Source organism: Macaca thibetana, chromosome 7 (genome assembly GCF_024542745.1).
Source record: "Macaca thibetana thibetana isolate TM-01 chromosome 7, ASM2454274v1, whole genome shotgun sequence".
Classification (NCBI taxonomy): domain Eukaryota; kingdom Metazoa; phylum Chordata; class Mammalia; order Primates; family Cercopithecidae; genus Macaca; species Macaca thibetana.
Genome location: NC_065584.1, coordinates 13,584,953 through 13,605,890, shown reverse-complemented (window position 1 = coordinate 13,605,890; position 20,938 = coordinate 13,584,953). Strand labels below are relative to the sequence as shown.

Sequence of the window (20,938 nt, the reverse complement as noted above, 5' to 3'; positions counted from 1 at the left end):
AGGCTGAGGCAGGAGAATGGCATAAACCCGGGAGGTGGAGCTTGCAGTGAGCTGAGATCCGGCCACTGCACTCCAGCCTGGGTGACAGAGCGAGACTCCGTCTCAAAAAAAAAAAAAAAAAAAAAAAGAAAAGAAAAGGGGTTCTATTGCCATTTAATTGCAGTTTTGTCCTTGAAGCAGGTTCCCAGCTCCCAAGATTCCCAGCTGTCTGTAACAGACAGACTTGCCTTGGATTTCTCTTGCCCAAGGCCCTGGGTAGAGGCTAGTCTGGGAGTTGGGAGACCTGTGCCCTCACCGCTGTGTAACCTTGGCAGCTCCTGTCTCTCTGCCTTGATCATTTCTTTTCTTAAGTTCCTTTCACCTCCATGTAAGTGCTTGAGTCTTCCCCTAATTAGGGAAGGGTGGGGTCTGCTGGTTGGGTGAGGCTGGGGAAGGGCAAGGAAGAAGAGGAAGAACCAGGGTGGTGAAGAGGCGTCTGAGGCAGGCTGGTGGGTTTTAAGGAGCAGAATGGATAATAACTAGGTCTAGAATCCCTGGACCTGGGTCCAAATCCCAGTGAGGGGCGTATGCAGTTATGCAGGATCTGTACTCACAAGAGTCCACATTTGGCTTTATCTTCTGCTATTGCATCTTGAAATTCTTAATAATTTTTGAGCAAGAAGCCCAGCGTTTTCATTTTGTACTGAGCCCCACAAACTGTGTAGCCAGCCCTGTTACCTTGTGTTAACTGTGTACCCTTGGGCAAGTTACTTCGCCTCATAGACTCAGTTTTCTCGTCTGCAAAATGGAGCAGTGCTACCACCACCCTAGAGGACTGTTCCGAGAATGAAACGAGAGACTCCCAGTAAAGAGTCAGGCAGTGGTGAATCCGTGACAGGACTCAATTCCTGGTGCTTGTGACAGTCACTCTCTAGGGGCCTGAGCGGGAGAAACGTCTCCCAAGGAGCCGCAGCCTCTGCCAGCCTTGTCTATTGTGCTCTCTCAGCACCTATGGGACACTTCAGGCCAAAAATGCAATTGTCACTGAAAAGCAAATAGTGCCACCATCCCCACTCCAAACGTACCTTCCCTCCCCCACCTATGGCTGTATGGGGTCAAGTGGTTTACAGACTTTAACTTCTGGGAAGTAAAGTCCTGGAATGTTTGAGCGTGGGAAGGGACGAGGGTCTGGCACGCCTTCTCCAGCATCTGCTTCTGGCCAGAGGAGGGTCAGTGGTCTGCCTGTCCCCAGTGAAGGTCCCATACCCAGAGGTGCTAATGGAGTCTTTCCCAAGAACAGCCTCCTGCTGTAGGATCCCCTATCAATCAGCTTCAAGGTCCTAACAACTCAACCTCCCAGATGGTTCTGGATCTTGACTTTCTGGATTAATATCGGAACTATTTTCTAACAGTGAGATTTTGGGCAAGTTACTTAGCCTCTCTGGGCCTCAGTGTTGCCCTCTGTGAAATAATAGCTTTGACCTCAGTGTGTCATGAAGATGAATGAACCCCTGCATGGAAGTGCTTAGACCTGTGCCACACAAACATGAGTCACTCCCGCTGCCACGCAGCCGGCCTCACCCCTACTCTGAGCCAGGGAGCATGCTCAGAAATGCTCTGAACGTTTCTGAGTGGGCAGAGATGGTGAAGAAGCTGCCTCCTCCTTAAGCAGGCTGCTTTCTGAACCAGCTCCGGCTCTGACCCTGTGACTCTTTCCAGAATTTGTTGGAAGCCAGCACTTGTTGAAAGTTCCCAGGCATCTTGGTGGCGGGAACTGAAGACTTGGGGGTGATGGGGCTGTACCAGTTATAGGGCTGCAAGCAAAACAAGGCCCCTACAGAGTGGTACCCTCAGCCTCTCCAGAGCTGGGGATGCAGCCCAGTTGTCCCTGAGCCTCCACGGAGGAGCACCTGTGGGTTCTGTTGCTCAGCTGTCCTGATTCCCTGGGAACAGCGCCAGGGTTTGCACTGGGAAACTTCTGGGCCCCACGGCAGGCTCTTAGGATATGAGTGTCAGTCAAGCCAAGGGGTGGGCACATGGCCCAGGCTCAGCCAGTTGGGCACCCTCTCTTGATTCTTGAGAACGGAGGAGATGATGAAAAGGGGTTGGGAAGGATTCATTCTGGGAGCGCCTCCCTGAGTTCCTGCTGCGTGGATCTCCAGGGCTGCCCTGGGCCGCTGTCCTCTCTGGATTTGCAGCTGGATTTTCAGCGTTTCTTCTGATTCTGTGCCTGCCTACAGCCTCCTGTGCATCCCTCCTTGCCCAGAGTAACCCGGGCAGTCTCTGCTGCTGGCTGATACGCTTTGGCTCCTGCCAACACCTTCACCAGCCACGGTCCAAACCACTCCCACCCTGATAGCCCCCTTCTGCTTTGAAGGCTCTGCCTACGGTTCGCACAGGCTGTGTAAGCTATTCTGCGCCTCCGAACCTTTGTCCCTGCCATTCCTTCTGCCAGAATGCCCTTCCCACCTTCTCCTCTCATTCTTATCCTCGTGAAACACCTCGGACACTGCTGATTCTGGGGGACTCCCCCACTCCTCCTCGAACTGGGCCGACTCCTTCTCTGGGCAACCCCAGCCCCTGAGCTCCTCTCCCTCTGCATCCATGCCGCCCACACCTGCATCCACCTCCCTTCTGAGTCTGAACCCAAGGCCAGAGCCAGGACCCTTCACCTTCATTCTCAGTTGGTGCTCAGCATATAAGCAAGGGGCTCTAGGACCATGGGGAGGTAGCCCCGGGCACCTGTCAGGGACTCCTGAGCTGGCAGGGGCTGATCTCACTGCCTGCTGGTGAGGGGTCGTGAAGGGGATGAGTCCAAATCCCTGCTCCTGCCCCCAGCCCAGCCCCGACCCTGGCCCCAGCCCCAGCCTTTGATCCAGATCTTGCTCCAGCCTTGCCCCAACTCCAGCCACAGACCTGAAACCCCAGCCCTTGCTCTGCCCCCGAATGGACCCCAGCCCCTCCCTCATTCCTGGCCCCTTCTCCAGCTCAGGCCCTGCCCTGGCTCCTACCTCCTTCACCCTCTCTGGGGACCTTTCCTACCCACAGCGTTCCTTCCCCAAGTGGAGCCCACACTGAGCTGTGACTTCCCAGGAGTCATCTGAGGTGACCCAGCTCTGAGCCAATGGAAGCCTTTGAGAGGGAAGGCCAGGCCAGCCAGCATGGTGGTGAGTGTGGTGGGGGTGGGATGTCAGGGTGGGCATGAGGCCCAGCCCTCTCCACCCCACCGTCCCTGGTGGCACAGGTCCAGTAGCTCCAACAGGAGGTTCAGGGCCAAGCCATAGGCAGGGGCAGTTCCCAGACGTGGGTCCTTCAGCTTGCTCCCACCCCCTGCACGGAGCCAGTCCTGGTCCTGAGCCATGGGTGGGGCTGAGCCTTGGGGGGCTGAGCCTTGGGTGGCTGATGGGGAAATGCCTGAGCTGCAGCCACCAAACTCAGGTGGGATGGGGTCGAGGGAGAGTCCCAGGACAGGCCAATGGGAATTGGGCAGCCCATAAAGCAGACCAGCCTGGATAGAAAGGACAAAAATAGCCCAAGTTTCCCATGGGTTTGCCAATGCCCTTCCTCCCCATCTTCTTGGGAACGGGACTGGGCGGTGGGGGTGGGAGGTTTTAGGACCATGGAGAATCTGGCCCTCCACAGGTGGATCCTGCAATGGACACATCATAAGGACAGAAGCCAGCATTGTGATGTCACAGCCTGGCTGTGGCTTTGTGCTCCTGGAGCTGTAGGTGAGTCAGCTAGGCCCCTTCCTCCTATAGTGCCTGTCTACCTGTGTTTGATGCTTAGGCCTAGAAAGGTTGACTTTGTAGCCCCTCACCTTCTCTCCTCAACGCACTGGGCTGGTTCAGCAGTTGACCAATGAGGGTCATGCTTTCGTACCAGCCTTGGGCGAGTGGCCCAGGAACTGTTTGCAAGGCTGTGTTGAAGCTACTTGTAACTAGACCATCTTTCCAGCTTGACCATGAGCTTGTTCGAAGCATCTCTGCTTAGTCTCCACTGTAGTTCTGCAAGCACTGTACGAGCTCAGAGCATGTAATGTTGGTTAAGTGAATAAATGCGTGGATGGGGGTGGGTGGGCAGAGATGATAATGAAGCTGCCTCCTCCCTAAGCAGGCTGTTTTCTGAACCAGCTCAGGCTCTGACCCTATGACTCCTTCCAGAATTTGTTGGAAGCCAGCACTTATTGAAAGTTCCCAGGCATCTTGGTGGCCAGGAACTGAAGACTTGGGGGTGATGGGGCTGTACCAGTTATAGGGCTGCAAGGGAAACAAGGCCCCTACAGAATGGCACCCTCAACCTCTCCAGAGCTGGGGATTCAGCCCGAAGACCTTGGACTTGGGATTTAATGAGCCCTGGGTCCTCATCCAGTCCTGCCAGATGACCTTGAACTGGTCATAGCCCCTCTCTGAACCTCTGTCTCCTTTTCTGTGAGGTGGGGATGCTAACCCTGGCTTCCGAGGATCCGAAGAAGAAGCTGCAGTTGTGACTGTTCCTTTTTGGTCTGTCTTCATCCTGCCTGGCTCACGTGGCTCCTGTCCTCCTGCGTGGCTTGTGGCAGTGGGGTGATGGCAGCCATGGACACAGGCCAGAGAGCTGGCCCAAGCAATCCTGGTGACAAGGAAGAGGACCTTCAAGGGCTGTGGCAGGAACTCTACCAGCTCCAGGCTAAGTACGCATTGTGCCAGCCCTGCCCCAGCCCCAGCCCCAATGCCTCCCTGGTGGGCTAAGTGGCTGGACTGAGCAAACATGTCCCTGAGGAGGCCAGGACAGGGGGTGGATGAAGAGGGCAGTGTGGTCTGGAAGCAAATGGACGGGGCAGGGCTGGGCGACAGCTGTGATGGGAGAGAGAAGAGGTGTGGCTATTGCCCTTTGGCCTCAGATCTTGGGCCAGTCCTGGGCCCTCTGCTGGCTGGGCCTCTACATCAGGAAGGAGGACTGTGGGTGACCATCCGTCTGCACCTGTCCACTCAGCCCCTCTAAGGCCAGTCTACAAGATTGCCCCCTGACTCTTAGTGGGGACCCTGGGTCCTCACCCCACGAGGATGGGAGGTTGTGGAGATGAAATTTCAGACTACACACAAAAACCTGAATTAGATGCAAAAGGACGTGTCTCTGCAAAGTTTTATGAAGGGCCAACCATTCCAACAGATTTTGAGGGCTTCCTGATTCCAATAAGGTTTAGCACCGTCATGGCTCACAAGGCCCCATGTGGTTTCTGTGGGAAGGATGATATTGTTCTGCACTTTTCAGAACCATATGGATGAGAAAGGGGGGCCCACAGAGGCAGAGTGGCTTGCCCTGGGCCACTCAGAGACCCCCAGCACAGCCCCTGTTGGATAGCCAGAGAATGGGTTGGGAGCTCAGCCAGCTGGCCAGGCCACGCCCTGCTCTGGTCTCTGCGCTTGACTGCTGACCTTGGCTGGGTCCAGAACAGGTGACCTGTTGGAGACTTGCTTAGGGATTCCCCGAAGAGTCAAGTATGGCCAGGCAATAGCAAGTGGCCCTCTCCCCTCCAGGATTGGTGGGGAACCCACCTCTGATGGAACGCTCCCAATACACTTGGCGCCCCACGCATGACCCTGGTCAGCAGCTCACATCACCCCTGCTGTAGATGGGCTACCCAGGCACAAAGAGGTGAAGCACTTGGTCCAACATCACCAGCTAGTAGGTGCTGGCCTGTCTCCCGAGATGGGAGGCACCTGCACAGCCTCCAGAGGAGGCATCGTAGACTCTGGCCAGAAAGACTTGGCCTTCAAGTCTAGGCACCTTCTTCGCTGCCTAGGAGATGCTGCTGTGGGCATTTATTTGACCTGCTTGTGGCTCAGTTTGCTCAGCAATGAAATGAAGGTGGAGAGACTCCTAAGTCTATGGCCAACTGATAAAGTGGTACGTGGCCGGCCCAGGGCAGGTCCAAGCAGGAGATCACAGAGGGTGGCCCGGGTTTGTTCACAGGGGGTCCTATGACCTGGGAGCCTCCAGGCCATGTTCTTGCATCTGGGTCTACAGGCAGAAGAAGCTCAAGAGAGAAGTGGAGAAGCACAAGCTTTTTGAAGACTATCTGATTAAGGTCCTTGAGAAAATCCCCGAGGGTATGTACGCAGCTTCCTCGGAAAACTCTTTCTCTCCGCAGCCGCCTCCTGGCTGCAGGACTGTCACACAGTGTGTGGCCTCATGGAGCTGCGAGCTGCCCATCTACAGAATGGGAACCCACAAAGGCCAACCCCACAGTGGTGGGGAAGGGTGCAGGCAGCCGAGTCTGACTGCTTGGTCCCAACCCTGGCTCCACTGTCGTTAACAGTGTGGCCTCTGGCAAGTTCTCAAGGCCTTGATTTTCTTATCTGTACAATGGGAAGAGCAATAGTTATGTGGACTAGATGAAGTCATCCTTTATAAGCATAGCACAGGGCCCCGCATATAGCTAGTACCTGGTAAACATTGGCCATTATTATTATTATTTTGTTTGTCTTTGGATTTGTGTTTTTGTTTTGCTATTATTAACTAAGAGTATAAGGACATCTGAGATGAGGTTTCGTGTGTTGTTTTATGAGTGCTGAAAACTCATTAGAAAAGGGAAGGGGAGTCACACATATTTATTGTCATCATTATTATTTCAACACCATCAATAATACATAATTATTACCATTTATTAAATATGTGCCCTGTGCTAAGCTTTTTAGTAAATCTTTTTATACCCCTCCTATGAGCTTTGCAGTACTGTGTTACTCAGGCCCAGAGAGGGTAATGAACTTGCCCAGGGTCGCCCAGTCAGGAAGTGGTGGTGCTGGGCTCAGACTCTGGTCCATCTGACTTCATAGCCACTGTACTAAGTGCTAGAATGAGAGGAGTTATGGAAACTCCAAAACCTCTGCCTTGGAGGTCAGGGAAGGCTTCACGGAGGAGGTGACCTTTCATGGGGCTCAAATGGGTGTAGCAAGGGAGAATGACCCTGCAGGCAGAGGGAGGGACACAAACGTAGGCAGCAGCCACAGGGCTGCCAGGTGGGTTTGGGGGTGGTGAGCTCTGGGCTGCTGGGAGATGTGGCTGGGAGGCTGGGGATATATACTGAGTAGTGAGCCAAGGAGGAGTCAGGGCTGCAGGTCAAGCGAGGGGCTTGCGGCAGACCCAGCACCCAGTGCTGCTCGTGGTTTGGGACCTTCCAAATTCAGCAGTTTTGCCTGTTCAACTCATCCAAAATGCATAACCATCAGGACTTGGTACTTGCTCACCCAGGACAGGAACAATTCCTATCCCCTTCTCAGGCTCCCCCAAGCAGCAACGTCTCCTTGAGGGCAGTCTCCTGCCTCGCTCGGTAGTCTCGATCCACAATCCCTGTCTCAGTCTCTGGCTGAACTTTCCAAGGTTGAGGCTTCTTTTGAAGTGGAGGTGGTGGGGCGGGGGGTGGGGAGTGGGGGTGCGCGCATGGATGGCAAGCCTGGAGAGCTGCGGGACCATCCTACTGTCTTGGGGTCAGCCTGGCATGGACTGTCCTGCACCTCTCAACTTTGTGGTCCCAGACGGAATTCCTGGCCACCTTGTTGGCATGGCCCATTGCAGGGGCACCCACCCATCCTGCCATGGCGCTGTCTCCATAGGCTGCACGGGATGGGAGGAGCCGGAGGAGGCTCTGGTGGAGGCCATGGTGAAGCACTACGGGAAGCTCTTCACAGCCAGCCAGGACACGCAGAAGCGCCTCGAGGCATTCTCCCAGATGAGCCAGGCCGTCCACCGGAGCCTGGAGTCTCTAGAGGAGGGTCACAGGGCTCTCATGGCGGTAACAGCTGCCTGAAGTCTGTTCCATTCCCGGTGGCCCAGGGAGCTGGGGGCGTGGGGCCCCCTTTCCTGCGCACCTGGAGGGTGCCGTGGCATAATGCTGGAGGGCCCTGGGTGGGGCTCTCGCTCCTGAGCCGCCTTCTGTATCCCCTTCCTCCCCGCTCTGCTGCCTGAGGCTCAGCTCGTGCCTAAAAGCTGTTTTGCGTGGTAAAAAAGCCATGTGTCCTGGATGCAGAGGGACTGGGTCTCAGCTCCCAATTCAGCCACCCACTAGCTGTATGACTAGTTTGTACCCTCTCTGAGCCTTAGTTTCTGCGTCTGTCAAATGGGGGCAACACATTCTCGCTGCTAGGGTCCTTGCGAGGCACCAACACAAACTGCCTCAAAGTCAGTGCCAGAGACATCATTTCTCTCCCCTTCCTTTGTGGTTATCTCATAATAATTAGGACTTCCGCTGGGAGGGATGGGCACTCCAGGTGGAAGAGCCTGCCCTAACAAAGGCGTGGCATCATGAAGATTCGTGCAGCCACGGGGACCGGGGACTTAGGGATCCCAGAGGAATGATGACGGGCTGGTTGGTTCACTGCAAAGGGCTACTGCGTGGTGTTTGGAGAGAGCATCTGCCCCCTAGTGGCAGCGTTGCAAGCCTGCACCACTTTGTACCATTTGTTTGGAGAATTCATTGATGGGCTGGGCACTGCGTGAAGCACTTTACGTGCTTTATCTCACTTAAATCTCACGTGAGCACCTCCAGGTAGGTGCTGCTATTCCAAAGGCTGGGACTAGAGAAAGGCAAGTCCAGCCATGCTATTCTTCCCATTTTCGGAGAAAAGTAAGCCTCAGAGAAGTGGGGCCACGGAGGTATGTCCTGCGTCTCTTTCTTTCTTTTTCTTTCTTTCTCTTTCTTTTTCTTTCTTTCTTTCTTTCTTTCTTTCTTTCTTTCTTTCTTTCTTTCTTTCTTTCTTTCTTTCTTTCTTTCTTTCTTTCTTTCTTTCTTTTCTTTCTTTCTCTCTCTCTTTCTCTCTTTCTCTCTCTCTTTCTTTCTTTCTTTCTTTTTCCTTCCTTCCTTCCTTCCTTCCTTCCTTCCTTCTTTCTTTTTTTCTCTTTCTTTCTCTCTTTCTCTCTCTCTTCCTTTCCTTCTTTCTTTCCTTTTTTTGGGAGACAGAGTCTCACTCTGTCACCCAGGCTGGAGTGTAGTGGCGTGATCTCAGCTCACTGCAGCCTCCGCCTCCCAGCCTCAAGCGTTTCTCCTGCCACTGCCTCCTGCGTAGCTGGGATTACAGGCGTGTGCCACCACACCCAGCCTGTTCTGTATCTTTCAAATTCCTATCCCACAGGGCCTGGCTGGGAGCATATGTTAGTTCCTTCTCATGCTGCTAATAAAGAAACACCTGAGACTGGGTAATTTTTAAGAAAAAGAGGGCCAGGCATAGTGGCTCATGCCTGTAATCTCAGCATTTTGGAAGGCCGAGGCAGGCAGATCACTTGAGGTCAGCAGTTCAAGATCAGCCCGGCCAACATGCTGAAACCCCATCTCTACTAAAAATACAAAAATTAGCCAGGCATGGTGGTGCGTGCCTATAACCCCAGCTAATTGGGAGGTTGAAGCAGGAGAATCACTTGAACCCAGGAGGCGGAGGTCACAGTGAGCCAAGATTGCACCACTGCACTCCAGCCTGGGCAAAAACAGTGAGACTGTCTCAAAAAAAAAAAAAAAAAATTATAAAGAAAAAGAGGTTTAATGGATTCACACTTCCACATTGTTGGGGTGGCCTGACAATCACGGTGGAAGTTGAAGGAGGAGCAAAGGCATGTCTTACCTGGTGGCAGGCAAGATAACTTGTGTAGGGGAACTCCCCTTTATAAAATCATCAGGAACTGGGGCTCGGGTAAACTCCATCAGCCTGGACATGCCCTTTTCTGCATCTCTGGTGCCTTGAATGTCCCCAGCCACCCAGAAGTGTTCCTTCCTCCTATCCTGTCATTGCACATACTACCCTGGGGACTCAGACCAGGGCACATGCCCTGGAGGGTTTGTTGTACCAAGATGACCCATTCCCTCTGCGTCAGAGCCTCAAGATCCGGCTATATCAGCTGCAGAAGAAGTGTCACCGCAAGCAGGAGCAGTGGTGGAAGCTGGAGCACAGCATCACTTACCAGAAGGACATTGACTTCGACGCAAACACACACACCAGCAGCAGCTATAGTGTGAGTCCAGTCTTTCAGCCTGGGGGTGGGGCTAGGGGTGGGGAGGGGGAAGCTGATGCCTCCGTCATCACTCCCAACACACACACACACACACACACACAGACACACACACAGACACACACACACACACACACACAGACACACAGACACACACACACAGACACATACACACACAGACACAGACACATACAGACACATACACGCACACAGACACAGACACACACAGACACAGACACATACAGACACATACACGCACACAGACACACTCACACAGACACACTCACACAGACACACTCACACAGAGCCAGACACAGAGACACACAGACACACACACACAGACACATACACACACACACACACACACAGACACACACACACACAGACACACACACACAGACACATACACAGACACAAACACACAGACATATACACACACAGAGCCAGACACATACACACACACAGACACACACACACAGACACACACACAGACACACACACACAGAGCCAGACACACACAAACACAGACACACACACACAGAGCCAGACACATAGACACACACACACAGACACACACACACAGACACACACACATAGACACACACACACAGAGCCAGACACAGAGACACACAGACACACACACACAGACACATACACACACAGACACACACACAGACACACACAAACACAGACACACACACACAGACACATACACACACAGACACACACACACACACACACACACACACACAGACACATACACACACAGACACACACACAGACACACACACAGACACACACAAACACAGACACACACACACAGACACACACACACACAGACACACACACACAGACACAGACACAGACACACACACACACACACACACAGCCAGACATACACAGAGATACAGACACAACCAGACATATAGACAAACACACACAGCCAGACACATACACACAAATGCACAGAGACAGACACAGCCAGACACACACACACAGAAACACTGACACAGTCAGACACACACACAGACACAAACACATGTACAGACACACAGACATATGCAGAGATATACATAGAGACAGACACACACACAGACGTACCTGCACCACTTACTTCTCCTTGGTGGCAGTTTACTTTCGAAGGACCTCTCTTAGAGGGGTCAAATGTTACTTTACACATGGGAAAACTGAGGCCACAGATACTTCAGGACCGAGCTCTGCCAAGAACCGGAGCCGGGATCCACTGGCCCAGTCCCAGGGCTTTGTGTTGTGCCGAGCACTTAGTCCTTGTATAATGTTTGTGGTTAATAATAAAATAATGGCATTTAAGTGAGTGGTTATTATGCACTGTCTTCAGCAACCCTGGTGTGTCTCTGATCATTCCAGGCAGTGCTTAGCACAGAGTCTGACCTGGAGTAGGTGTTCTTGAATATTGGTGAATTTTACTCACACTCATTTTACAAATGAGAAAAATTAGGCTCAGAAAGAACAAGTCATGGCCAAAGTCCATGGCCATGAATTCCAGGGATTCCAGAATTCAGCTCTTGCACTGCCCCTTGCTGGCCTTGGGAATGTGGTCTGGTCACCGCTGGACCCCGGTTCCTCACCATAAACGGAGGCAACAGTCTATGTTCTTCTGACCTCAGGGACTGCGGGAGGACACTTGGGACCATGGCTTGGGCACAGGGCTGCACTGGGCACACCTTCTCTGCACAGGGTGAGGTCATGGAGTGAGTGTGAGGCCTGCTCAGGTCCAGACTGACTGGGCCTTGGGGGTTCTGAGTTTGAAGACGAGGCTTCCAAGGCAAGGGGCTTAGGGAGGGAGCTGGGGGGGTCACAGTCTACAGAGCCCCTTTGAGGTCTTTTTCTCTAAGCTGCTGCAGCAGACCAGAATCCTGGAGGTCTGAAGTCCAGGACCCCACTCCATGCCCCTTCCCAGTCCTCAGATTCTAACGAGGTGTGGACCCTGATGCCTCCAGCCAGGAAACCCTTCTGAAAGGAGTTAGTCCAACCTCCCTCTTTGCAGGGGAGGATGCTGAGGCTCTGAGGTGGGGAGGAACTCAACCAAGCCCCGCAGGAGAGGAATACAGACCATGATGAGAAGGACACTCCCGGTGTCCCAGCTCTGTCCACGACATTTTGCTGGCTGGAGTGAGCTGGGGCTGGGGCAGGGGCAGGGGATGCTGGGAGACAGCCTGAGCCGCCTCCTCCTTCTCTTTCTTGCAGGATCAGCTGCTCAGCTACATGCAAATGACCATCACCAACATGGCCCGGCGGTGCTGCCCCTCTGCCCACAGCATGCCCAAGAGCATGGATCTCTTCTCCAAGCTCAATCTGATTAAGGTAAGGATAGACAGATGGCCGCGGGGCTCCTGATGGCCCAAGGCAAGCCTCCAACTTGAGCTAGTCCTGCTCCGTAGCTCAGGCTGCATTTGTGTTTAGCCCCCCATCAGCTCTTCTTTCCACAGCTACATGGGTGCCTGGTGCAGTAAGGTCCTAAGGTCTCTATTAGTCTCCCAACAAACCTGAGCACCCACTAGGTGAAGGGTCAGTGTAGAGGGTGCATAGAGGAACTTCCCACCTGGTCTTTATATGTAGCTCCACTCTGACACATCACACACACACACACACACAGTATATATCCATCAACATCCACATGTGCTTTCTGCACACCAACACACATGAGACACACACAGACAAACCTGCAAACAAGCACACAAACATCAACTTGCACGCACAAAGATGCAAACAGGTATGATCACACTCTTACATATATGAGTACGCTGGCAGCGGGCATTTCAGTGACTGAGGGAGCCTCTTGCACAGGGTCCTCATCTTAAACTTCACACTGTAAGTCCACTGGGCTTCTCTCCTCATCGCCCCCATCAGTCAGGATACTGTTACTGCAGTAACAGAAAACGTGATCAGATTGGCTTTGACAACAGAGCGTGTCTTTTTAAAATAATAACTTTATTGAGATATAATTCACATACCATAAAATGTATCCCTTACAATTATGCAATTTGGTGTCTTCAGTATAGTCAAAATTGCACAGCCATTACCCCTGTCTAATTCCAGAACATTTCATCACTCCCAAAAAGATACACTGCATCTGACTGCTTTCATTTAGCATAATGTTTTCAAGGTTCATCCATGCCCTAGCACGAATCAGTGCTTTATTTTTATGGCTGCATATTCCATGGCATGGGCCTATTTGTATGGATAGAACTTTTGTTTATCCATTCATCAGCTGATGGACATCTGGGTTGTTTACATTCCTTAGGTATTATGAATATTGCTGCTATGAACATTTGTGTACAAATTTTTATGCAGAGATATGTTTTCACTTCTCTTTGGCACATACCTAGGAGTGCAATTTCTGGGTCATCTGTTAACTCTATGTTTAGCATTTGAAGAACTGCCAAACTCTTTTCCAAAATGGCTGCACCATTTACCATCCCCATGATCAATGTACGACGGTTCCAATTTCTCCACATCCTTGCCAACATTTGCTATTGTCAATCTTTTCTAATTTAGCCCTCCTAATGGGTGTGAAGTGGCATCTCATTGTGGTTTTGATTTGCACATCTCTGATGACTAATGATGTTGAGTATCTTTTCATGCACTTATTGGCCATGTGTATCTCTCCTTTGGAGAAATATCTATTTAAATTCTTTGCCCATTAAAAAATTTGATTTTTTTTTTGGGGGGACGGAGTCTCACTCTGTTGCCCAGGCTGAAGTGCAGTGGCGCATCTTGGCTCACTGCAACCTCTGCCTCCCGGGTTCAAGCGATTCTCCTGCCTCAGCCTCCCGAGTAGCTAGAACTACAGGCATGCACCACCACACCCAGCTAAGTTTTGTATTTTTATTAGAGATGGGGTTTCACCACGTTGGCCAAACTGGTCGCAAACTCCTGACCTCAAGTGATCCACCTGCCTCGGCCTCCCAAAGTGCTGAGGTTACAGGCATGAGCCACTGTGCCCGGCCTATTTGTCTTTTTTTAGTTGAGTTGTAAGAATTCTTTTTGCGTTCTGGATATAGGTCCCTTATCAAATATGTGATTGCAAATATTTCCTATCTTGCATGTTATCTTTTTACTATCTTGATGGTGTCCTTTGAAGCACAGAAGTTTTGAATTTTGATGGAATCCAATTTGTTTGTTTTGTTTGTTTGTTTGTTTGAGACAGGGTCTCCGTCTGTCACCCAGGCTGGAGTGCAGTGGCGCCATCTTGGCTCACTGCAGCCTCCGCCTCCTGAGTTCAAGTGATTCTCCTGACTCAGCCTCCCCAGTAGCTGGGACTACAGGCATGCGCTGCCACCCCACGTGACTAATTTTTGTATTTTTTGGTAGAGAATACACCTGGCCATGTTGGCCAGGCTGGTCTTGAACTCCTGACCTCAAACGATCCACCCGCCTCGGCCTCCCAAAGTGCTAAGTTTAGAGGTGTGAGCCACTGCATCCGGCCAAGAATCCAATAGTTTTACTTTGGGTATGTGTATGTACTTGTCCTTTACGTGTCATATCTAAAAAGACATTGCCTAATCCAGGGTTATGAAGATTTACACCTGTTTCTTGTGAGAAGTTTATAGTTTTTGCTCTACTGTTTAGGTCTGTGATTCATTTTCAGTTGATTTTTTAATGTGAGGTAGGCGTCCAATTTCATTATTTTGCATGAGGATATTCAGTTGTCCTGACACCATTTGTTTAAAAAGTTCTATTTTTCCCCTTTGAATTTTCTCAGTACCCTTGTCAAAAATCAATTGACTGTAATATGAAAGTTTATTTCTGGATTCTCGATTCTATTCCATTCATCTCTATGACTGTTTTTATGCCAGTACCATACTGTCTTGATTACTGTGGCTTTGTAGTAAATGTTAAAATTGAGAAGAGTGAGTCTTCCCACTTTGTTCTTTTCTGAGGTCATTTGGCTCCTCTACCAGGGCACATCTTGTGTCATGAGTGGAAGTTTGGTGCCTGGTGGGTTTCAGGCATGGTGTGATCCTAGGCTCAGTGGCATCATCAAAGACCCATCCTTTCCATACTCTCCTGTCTGCCACCTTTAGCATTGACTTCATCCTAAGTCAGAACGTGCTTACCTCATTTGAGGCAGGTTCAGTGCAGATGTCCAAACACAGGACACTTAGCTCCCCAGGGACACTGAGGGGCAGGTCTCTTCCCTAGTGTCCAGTGCAACAGTCAGCAGTGAGCAAGCCTGTGGCTCAGTTAAGAAGGTCTTCTCCAGGAACCTCACAGGCAGTATCGAGGCCGCTGTATGGCACAACTCAGTGGGCACCATTCAGTTGAAGTCTGTGTAATTGGCATCCCTAGTTATATACAGCTTGTAACTTATATCGCAAAGAAATGAGATTTCTGAGTAAGGACACATTTATCTAAATAGTCACAGTGTTTTAATTTCATCTTCTTCCCAAGAAAAAGGAAGAAATTATGTGGTGATGTCACAGGGTCCCAAGCAACAATCAGTTTGGGCCTCTGGATTGACGTCTGTCAGTCACTCAGCCAACATGAATTGAGCCACCTGAATGTGCTCAGCATTCTGCTAGGCAACAGGAGATGGAGGCTCATCTGGTCCTTAAGAAATGAATGCCCTTCAGAGAGGGAGGCTGGGGGCAGTCAGGGTGGGCTTCTTGGAGGAGCAGTGAGAAAAGGCAGGCAACCACATTCAGGAAATTACACCAGGATCTGGACTCCTAGTCATCCAGCTCTGTCACTCCTGGCTGTGCCACATCAGACAAGTCACTTAACTTCTCTGAGCCTCTGTTTGCTCATTTGCCCAGTGGCATTGATACCACGTCTTTTGCAGGGCCCTTGTGAGAGTTAAAGAAGTAGGTCAGCCTTTGATGATGCTTTGGTCCCTAGGAAGTAGCGTCCAGAGGCCAAAACACTGTCAGGTGAGAGATCTATTTTCCCTCCCAGGACTTCATGTTGGACAAAATGGAGACTGTAAGACTGATCGCACTGCTCACGGAACCCAGAGTGTGCTGGTCTTGGAACAGCCTCAGGGACCAGGGGCTCAGAAGACACCCCAAACCCTTCAGGAAATGTCCAAGGAGCTGGGTTTCCACCCCCAGGACCCCCTTTCCCAGACCCCATGCTTCAGAGTGCTCCAGCCTGTACTGACCGGCCTACGCCTTGCAGGCCCCGTAGCATCACGACCTCTTCTTACCTGCCTGCCTCCTTTTCTCACCACCAACACCTCCAAGCCAGTGGGAGAGAGTCTGGGGCATTGAGGGGGTGGGCAGGGTCCTGGGCTCAGCTGGGGTTGGGGGTGCTGGTCCCCATCCTGGGAGATTGGCAGGGATCCAGGTAAGGCCTGCGTGGGATCGGGGAAAGAGAGGCAGGTTCCTGAGTTGGGGGCAGTGGCCAGGCTGGAAGACCCTGGGCTGAAGACTCCCTACCTGGGATCTGGGGTTGCGTCTTTCACTTTCATGGTGGGTTCCTGAGACTGAGGAGCTTTGGACGAACACTTGGCTATTGGGAATGTCCCAGTCACAGGACACTGTAAACAGCCACCAGGGCCGTGGGATGCATGGGAGTTCACCTTGCCCACAGCAGTCTGCAGAGCTAATGGGGGCTCTGAATGTGTAGGGGCATCTCATCACTGGCTTCCAGAAGTTGAGTACCAGGTTGGTACCTTCTGCCTATCCTGCAGGTGTCTGAGCTACCTGGAATGGATGGTACTCTCAGGGAGACCTTGGCAAGGCAAGGCGCCTCTCTGGGCTGGTTTTTCTACCTGTAAAATTGGGAGAGAGTGCCGGACACGGTGGCTCACACCTGGAATCCCAAGCACCTTGGGAGGCAGAGGCAGGAGGATCACTTGAGCCCTGGAGTTCGAGACCAGCTTGGGCAACATAGGGAGATCCTGTCTATAAAAAATTAAACAATTAGCCAGGCATGGTGGCACACACCTGTGGTTCCAGCTACTTAGGAGGCTGAGGTGGAAGGATCACTTGAGCCTGGGAGGTCAAGGCTGCAGTGAGCCATGACTGTGCCACTGCACTCCAGTGTGGGTGACAGAGCGAGACCCTGTCTTTAAAAAAAAGGGGGCGGTGGTGAGGAAGTCTAAGCCCCCCACTCCAGTCTGACATTCTAAGTCAAGTTTGGAAGAGCCAGGTCTGCACAGAAGGCACTTGCTTGCTTTCATTGTGCCACTGGGGTAAAATCATTCTAGCAACCACCACAGTCCCAAAAATAATTCGGCTCTAGAGGTCAGCTGCTGTTAATTTATCTAGGTAAAGGCAGAAAGTTAAGAGCAGCTGCTGAGCTGTAAACAGTGGTGAGTCAGCACATGGACTTTCAAAAGGGAGTTTTAGAAAAGAAAAGATGCTGACTGTCAGCTGAGAACCCCGAGAGCCCGCTTGACTCCAGGTGCTGCCGGGAGCGGGTAGGGGATGAGTCAGGCTTGGCCAGGGAGCTAAATAGGAAAGGTACATGGAAGAAGGAAGGCTGATTGTGGCCAGGTTTTAAGAGTAGTGTGGTTATATTTTGGGGTGTTTTTTGTTTGTTTTCTGTTGTTGTTGTTGTTTTTGAGACTGAGTCTTGCTCTGTGACCCAGGCTAGAATGTAGTGGCGCAATCTCTGTTCCCTGCAACCTCCACCTCCCGGGTTCAAGTGATTCTCCTGCCTCAGCCTCCCAATTTGGGATTACAGGCGCGTGCCACCATGCCTGGCTAATTTTTATATTTTTAGAAGAGACGGGGTTTCACCATGTTGGACAGGCTGGTCTCGAACTCCTGACCTCAGGTGATCCACCCACCTTGGCCTCCCAAAGTGCTGGGATTACAGGTGTGAGCCACCGTACCTGGCGAGTAGTGTATTTTAAAAGGAGAACCAGGAGGGAGCCGCTGTTTCGAGTTTCTTATCTCATAGACCTTCAGAGGAAAGAGGGCACCTCAGGTAGGGCTTGAGTGGGATTTCAGAAGGAAGAGGCTGCACTACAGAAGAGCGACAGAAATGCTGGAGTAGGGACTTGCAGTTCGGCTGGAGCAGGCGGAACCCCCGGAGCGGTCTGAGAAGGTGGGCTGGGGAACCACGTGGGGCCCCAAATGCCAGGCCATGAGGTTTAGATTCCATCAAGGGCGGTGCACGGGGAGCCTCACACACTCATGCCTCTCTATTCTCTGTCTTTCCCACTCTTTCCGAAGCAAGCTAAAGTATTCCATTAATCTTCCCCAGTGCAGAGGATTAAGTGAGTGGTTCTTAGGTTTGAACACATGTCAGGAGGGCTTGTATCAATGCAGAGTGTGGACCCACCTCCAGAGCTTCCAGGTCCTAGAATCTGCAGTTTTAACAAGTCCCCGGATACGGTAGATACTGCTGGTCCTGGGGTTACATTTTGAGAACCGCTGCTTTAGCGTAATGGCAAATCCTACGTGCTGAAGCCGGGCACTGCTCCACCGTGACCACCAACTCCCCCTGCCTGGACTTCGGAATTCCTTCTGCATGATGGGGCTGGACCGGGCATTGCAGGAGGGCTGCCCTAACCCTGTCTCACCTCCTGGGAGGCGCTGGAGAGAGCACTGCCTTCTATGCCCAGGGTGCAGTTCTCTGGCTTGTTGGCTGTGTCTTCGAGGGCTCTATGTTTTTCCGTCCCCCGTCACCTGCCTGCTGTGCACCTGTCGTGCTTGATCTAGCTCAGACATTTTGTCACACCCCTCGGGGAGGAGGGTGATTGGAACAGTTGCTTGGTGTGGCAATGACCTGGCCACCAATCAACATTTGCAGACAGCATCTGGGTATCTTGGGAGCTCCCAGCCTCCCCTGGGCAGGGCTGGGGCCATCAACTGGACACAGGGCATTGCGCTTAACAGCATGGCTACCTCAGGCTGCTGGTAAGTACCAGAATGCTGTTTCTCCTTTCTTGGCTTTTTACCATACAGAAAGCTCACTCCATCCTGACCCTGTACCTTCAAAGCACTTTTCTCATAGGTTCTATATTAGCTGGAGAAGAACCTTCAAGGGCATTTGGAGAAAAAATAAAAAGCACTAGTTCAGGTACCTTATGAAATGTCATTTCATCCAACCTTCCAGCTGGACCATGGGACCCCAAGACACCAACAGTCCTGGGCTTGGACATTTTGAGACCAAGAGCTGGTTACCTGCCAACGAATCCCAGCTTTAAGAAGTTCAAGCATGAGAAAATTCTTCCCACAGACCATCCTGGAAGAATTGGATTATTGCCAAATGGCTGCTGCTGGGGAAATTGGCTCGTGGGAGGAGGGAATCAGATTGTGTTCTTTTTCAAATTGTGTCCTATCATTCTTTTGAGCAGTGGTTTTCAAACTTTAGTGTTTCACTGAAACCACATGTGAGACTTGCTAAAAATGGAGAGAACTGTGGCTTCCTCTCAGAGACTCTTTCTAGGGTGAGGCCCAGAAATCTGGATTTTAAGCAATCTCCCCAGGTGATTCCAACACAGACAACTCTCAAATCACAGGCAGAGAAACCCTGGGCATCTGAATGTCTGTCTTCTTTTTTCTTCCTTTTCCTTCCTTTTCTTTCCTTTTCCTTCCTTCCTCTTCCTTCCTTCCTTCCCCTTCTTTTCTTCCCCTTCCTTCCCCTTCTTTTCTTCCCCTTCCTTCCCCTTCCTCCGTCCCTCCCTCCCTCCGTCCCTCCCTCCCTCCCTCCCTTCCTTCCTTCCTTCCTTCCTTCCTTCCTTCCTTCCTTCCTTTCTTCCTTCCTTCCTTCCTTCCTTCCTCCCTTCCTCCCTTCCTCCCTTCCTCCCTTCCTCCCTCCCTTCCCGTCTCTATCTCTTTCTCTCTCTTTCTTTTGACAGAGTCTCACTCTGTAGCCCAGGCTGGAGTACAGTGGTGCAATCTCAGCTCACTGCAACCTCCTCTTCCTGGGTTCAAGCAAGTCTCTTGCCTCAGCCTCCTGAGTAGCTGGGATTATAAGCACCTGCTACCATGCCCAGCAAATTACTGTGTTTTTAGTAGAGACAGGGTTTCACCATGTTGGTCAGGCTGGTCTTGAACTCCTGACCTCAAGTGATCTGCCCGCCTCGGCCTCTCAAAGTGCTGCTATTACAGGTGTGAGCCGCTGCGCCCAGTCCTGAATGTCAAAAAGAAGAAAACTTGGTCCATATTCACCTGGTCTTCAACAGGGAAGGACTTTGAAAGCATGGAACGACAGGAGTAACACCCAAAAACAATCTGGCCACATAAAAGTTACAAATACGCCCAGCGCAGTGGCTCACACCTGTAATCCCAGCACTTTGGGAGGCAGAGGCAGGTGGATCACCTGAGGTCAGGAGATCGAGACCAGCCAGGCCAACATGGTGAAACCTTGTCTCTACTAAAAATACAAAAAATTTAGTCAGGCGTGGTGGCAGGCACCTGTAATCCCAGCTACTTAGAAGGTTGAGGCAGGAGGATCACTTGAACCCGGGAAGTGGAGGTTGCAGTGAGCTGAGATTGCACCACTGCACTCTAGCCTGGGTGACAGAGTGAGACCCTATCTCAAAAAAAAAAAAAAAAAACAGTTACAAATACATCTACTTCAGAGCACATCAAAATATCAAAAGTCAATAAGTTGGGGGGAAATGGTGAGGAATTTGGGAAAGGATCAATGTTTTTGATATTTAAAGAGCTCTTGAAAAGTATTTAAAAAAAAGATACCAGTTGCTCATATTCAGCCAATCATGACATAAAATGGCCTATAAACATAAAAATATTTCAACCATACAATTACTGCCTGTCAAAATAATTTAAAGCTAATAGACAAATGCTTTTAAGATAGGCTCACTATAGAATTGTTTGCATAACCTCTCTGGAAAGCAATTTGCTAAGAGGTCTTGAGAGGCTTAAAAAATGTTTATGTCCTTTGGCTCAGTATGGTCGGCCCTCTGTATACACGGATTCCACACCTTTGGATTTAACCAACTGCAGATCAAAAATACTCCAGATTCAACCAGCCCCAGATCAAAAATATTCAGAAAAAATCCCATCTCTACTAAAACTAT

The 20,938-nt window shown here is 51.1% G+C and overlaps 3 protein-coding genes across 11 annotated transcripts in view; all 3 read left to right on the top strand.

Moving 5' to 3' along the window:
• IFI27 (interferon alpha inducible protein 27) overlaps positions 1 to 20,938 on the top strand; it is a 420,724-nt gene that overhangs the window by 280,734 nt on the left and 119,052 nt on the right. The window lies entirely within an intron of this gene.
• OTUB2 (OTU deubiquitinase, ubiquitin aldehyde binding 2) overlaps positions 1 to 20,938 on the top strand; it is a 98,024-nt gene that overhangs the window by 41,069 nt on the left and 36,017 nt on the right. The gene's annotated exons all lie outside the window — the stretch shown is intronic.
• Positions 487 to 19,275, top strand: CCDC197 (coiled-coil domain containing 197). 3 transcript variants are annotated; one of them, XR_007727597.1, is made up of 9 exons: positions 488 to 3,146; positions 3,622 to 3,710; positions 4,415 to 4,651; positions 5,989 to 6,071; positions 7,575 to 7,753; positions 9,823 to 9,960; positions 12,184 to 12,300; positions 14,311 to 14,449; positions 15,895 to 15,973. XR_007727597.1 is itself a non-coding variant. In XM_050799169.1 (8 exons), exons 3-8 carry the CDS (start codon positions 4,548 to 4,550, stop codon positions 19,057 to 19,059), a joined length of 672 nt encoding a protein of 223 aa, XP_050655126.1. In that variant the 5' UTR covers positions 487 to 3,146; positions 3,622 to 3,710; positions 4,415 to 4,547; the 3' UTR covers positions 19,060 to 19,275. The 3 variants fall into 3 exon arrangements, 2 of the variants coding, with proteins under 2 accessions (XP_050655126.1, XP_050655125.1); XM_050799169.1 differs by lacking the exons at positions 14,311 to 14,449; positions 15,895 to 15,973 and adding an exon at positions 19,009 to 19,275 and having other exon boundaries at positions 487 to 3,146; XM_050799168.1 differs by lacking the exon at positions 14,311 to 14,449 and having other exon boundaries at positions 487 to 3,146; positions 15,895 to 16,364.

What these genes read in the sequence shown, in the direction of transcription:
- CCDC197 (XM_050799168.1), top strand. Translation starts at nt 4,548, where the DNA reads ATGGCAGCCATGGACACAGGCCAGAGAGCTGGCCCAAGCAATCCTGGT. An exon ending in CCTTGAGAAAATCCCCGAGG is followed by an intron (nt 6,072 to 7,574) that starts GTATGTACGCAG and finishes CTGTCTCCATAG; the next exon opens with GCTGCACGGGATGGGAGGAG. An exon ending in CCAAGCTCAATCTGATTAAG is followed by an intron (nt 12,301 to 15,894) that starts GTAAGGATAGAC and finishes TTTCCCTCCCAG; the next exon opens with GACTTCATGTTGGACAAAAT.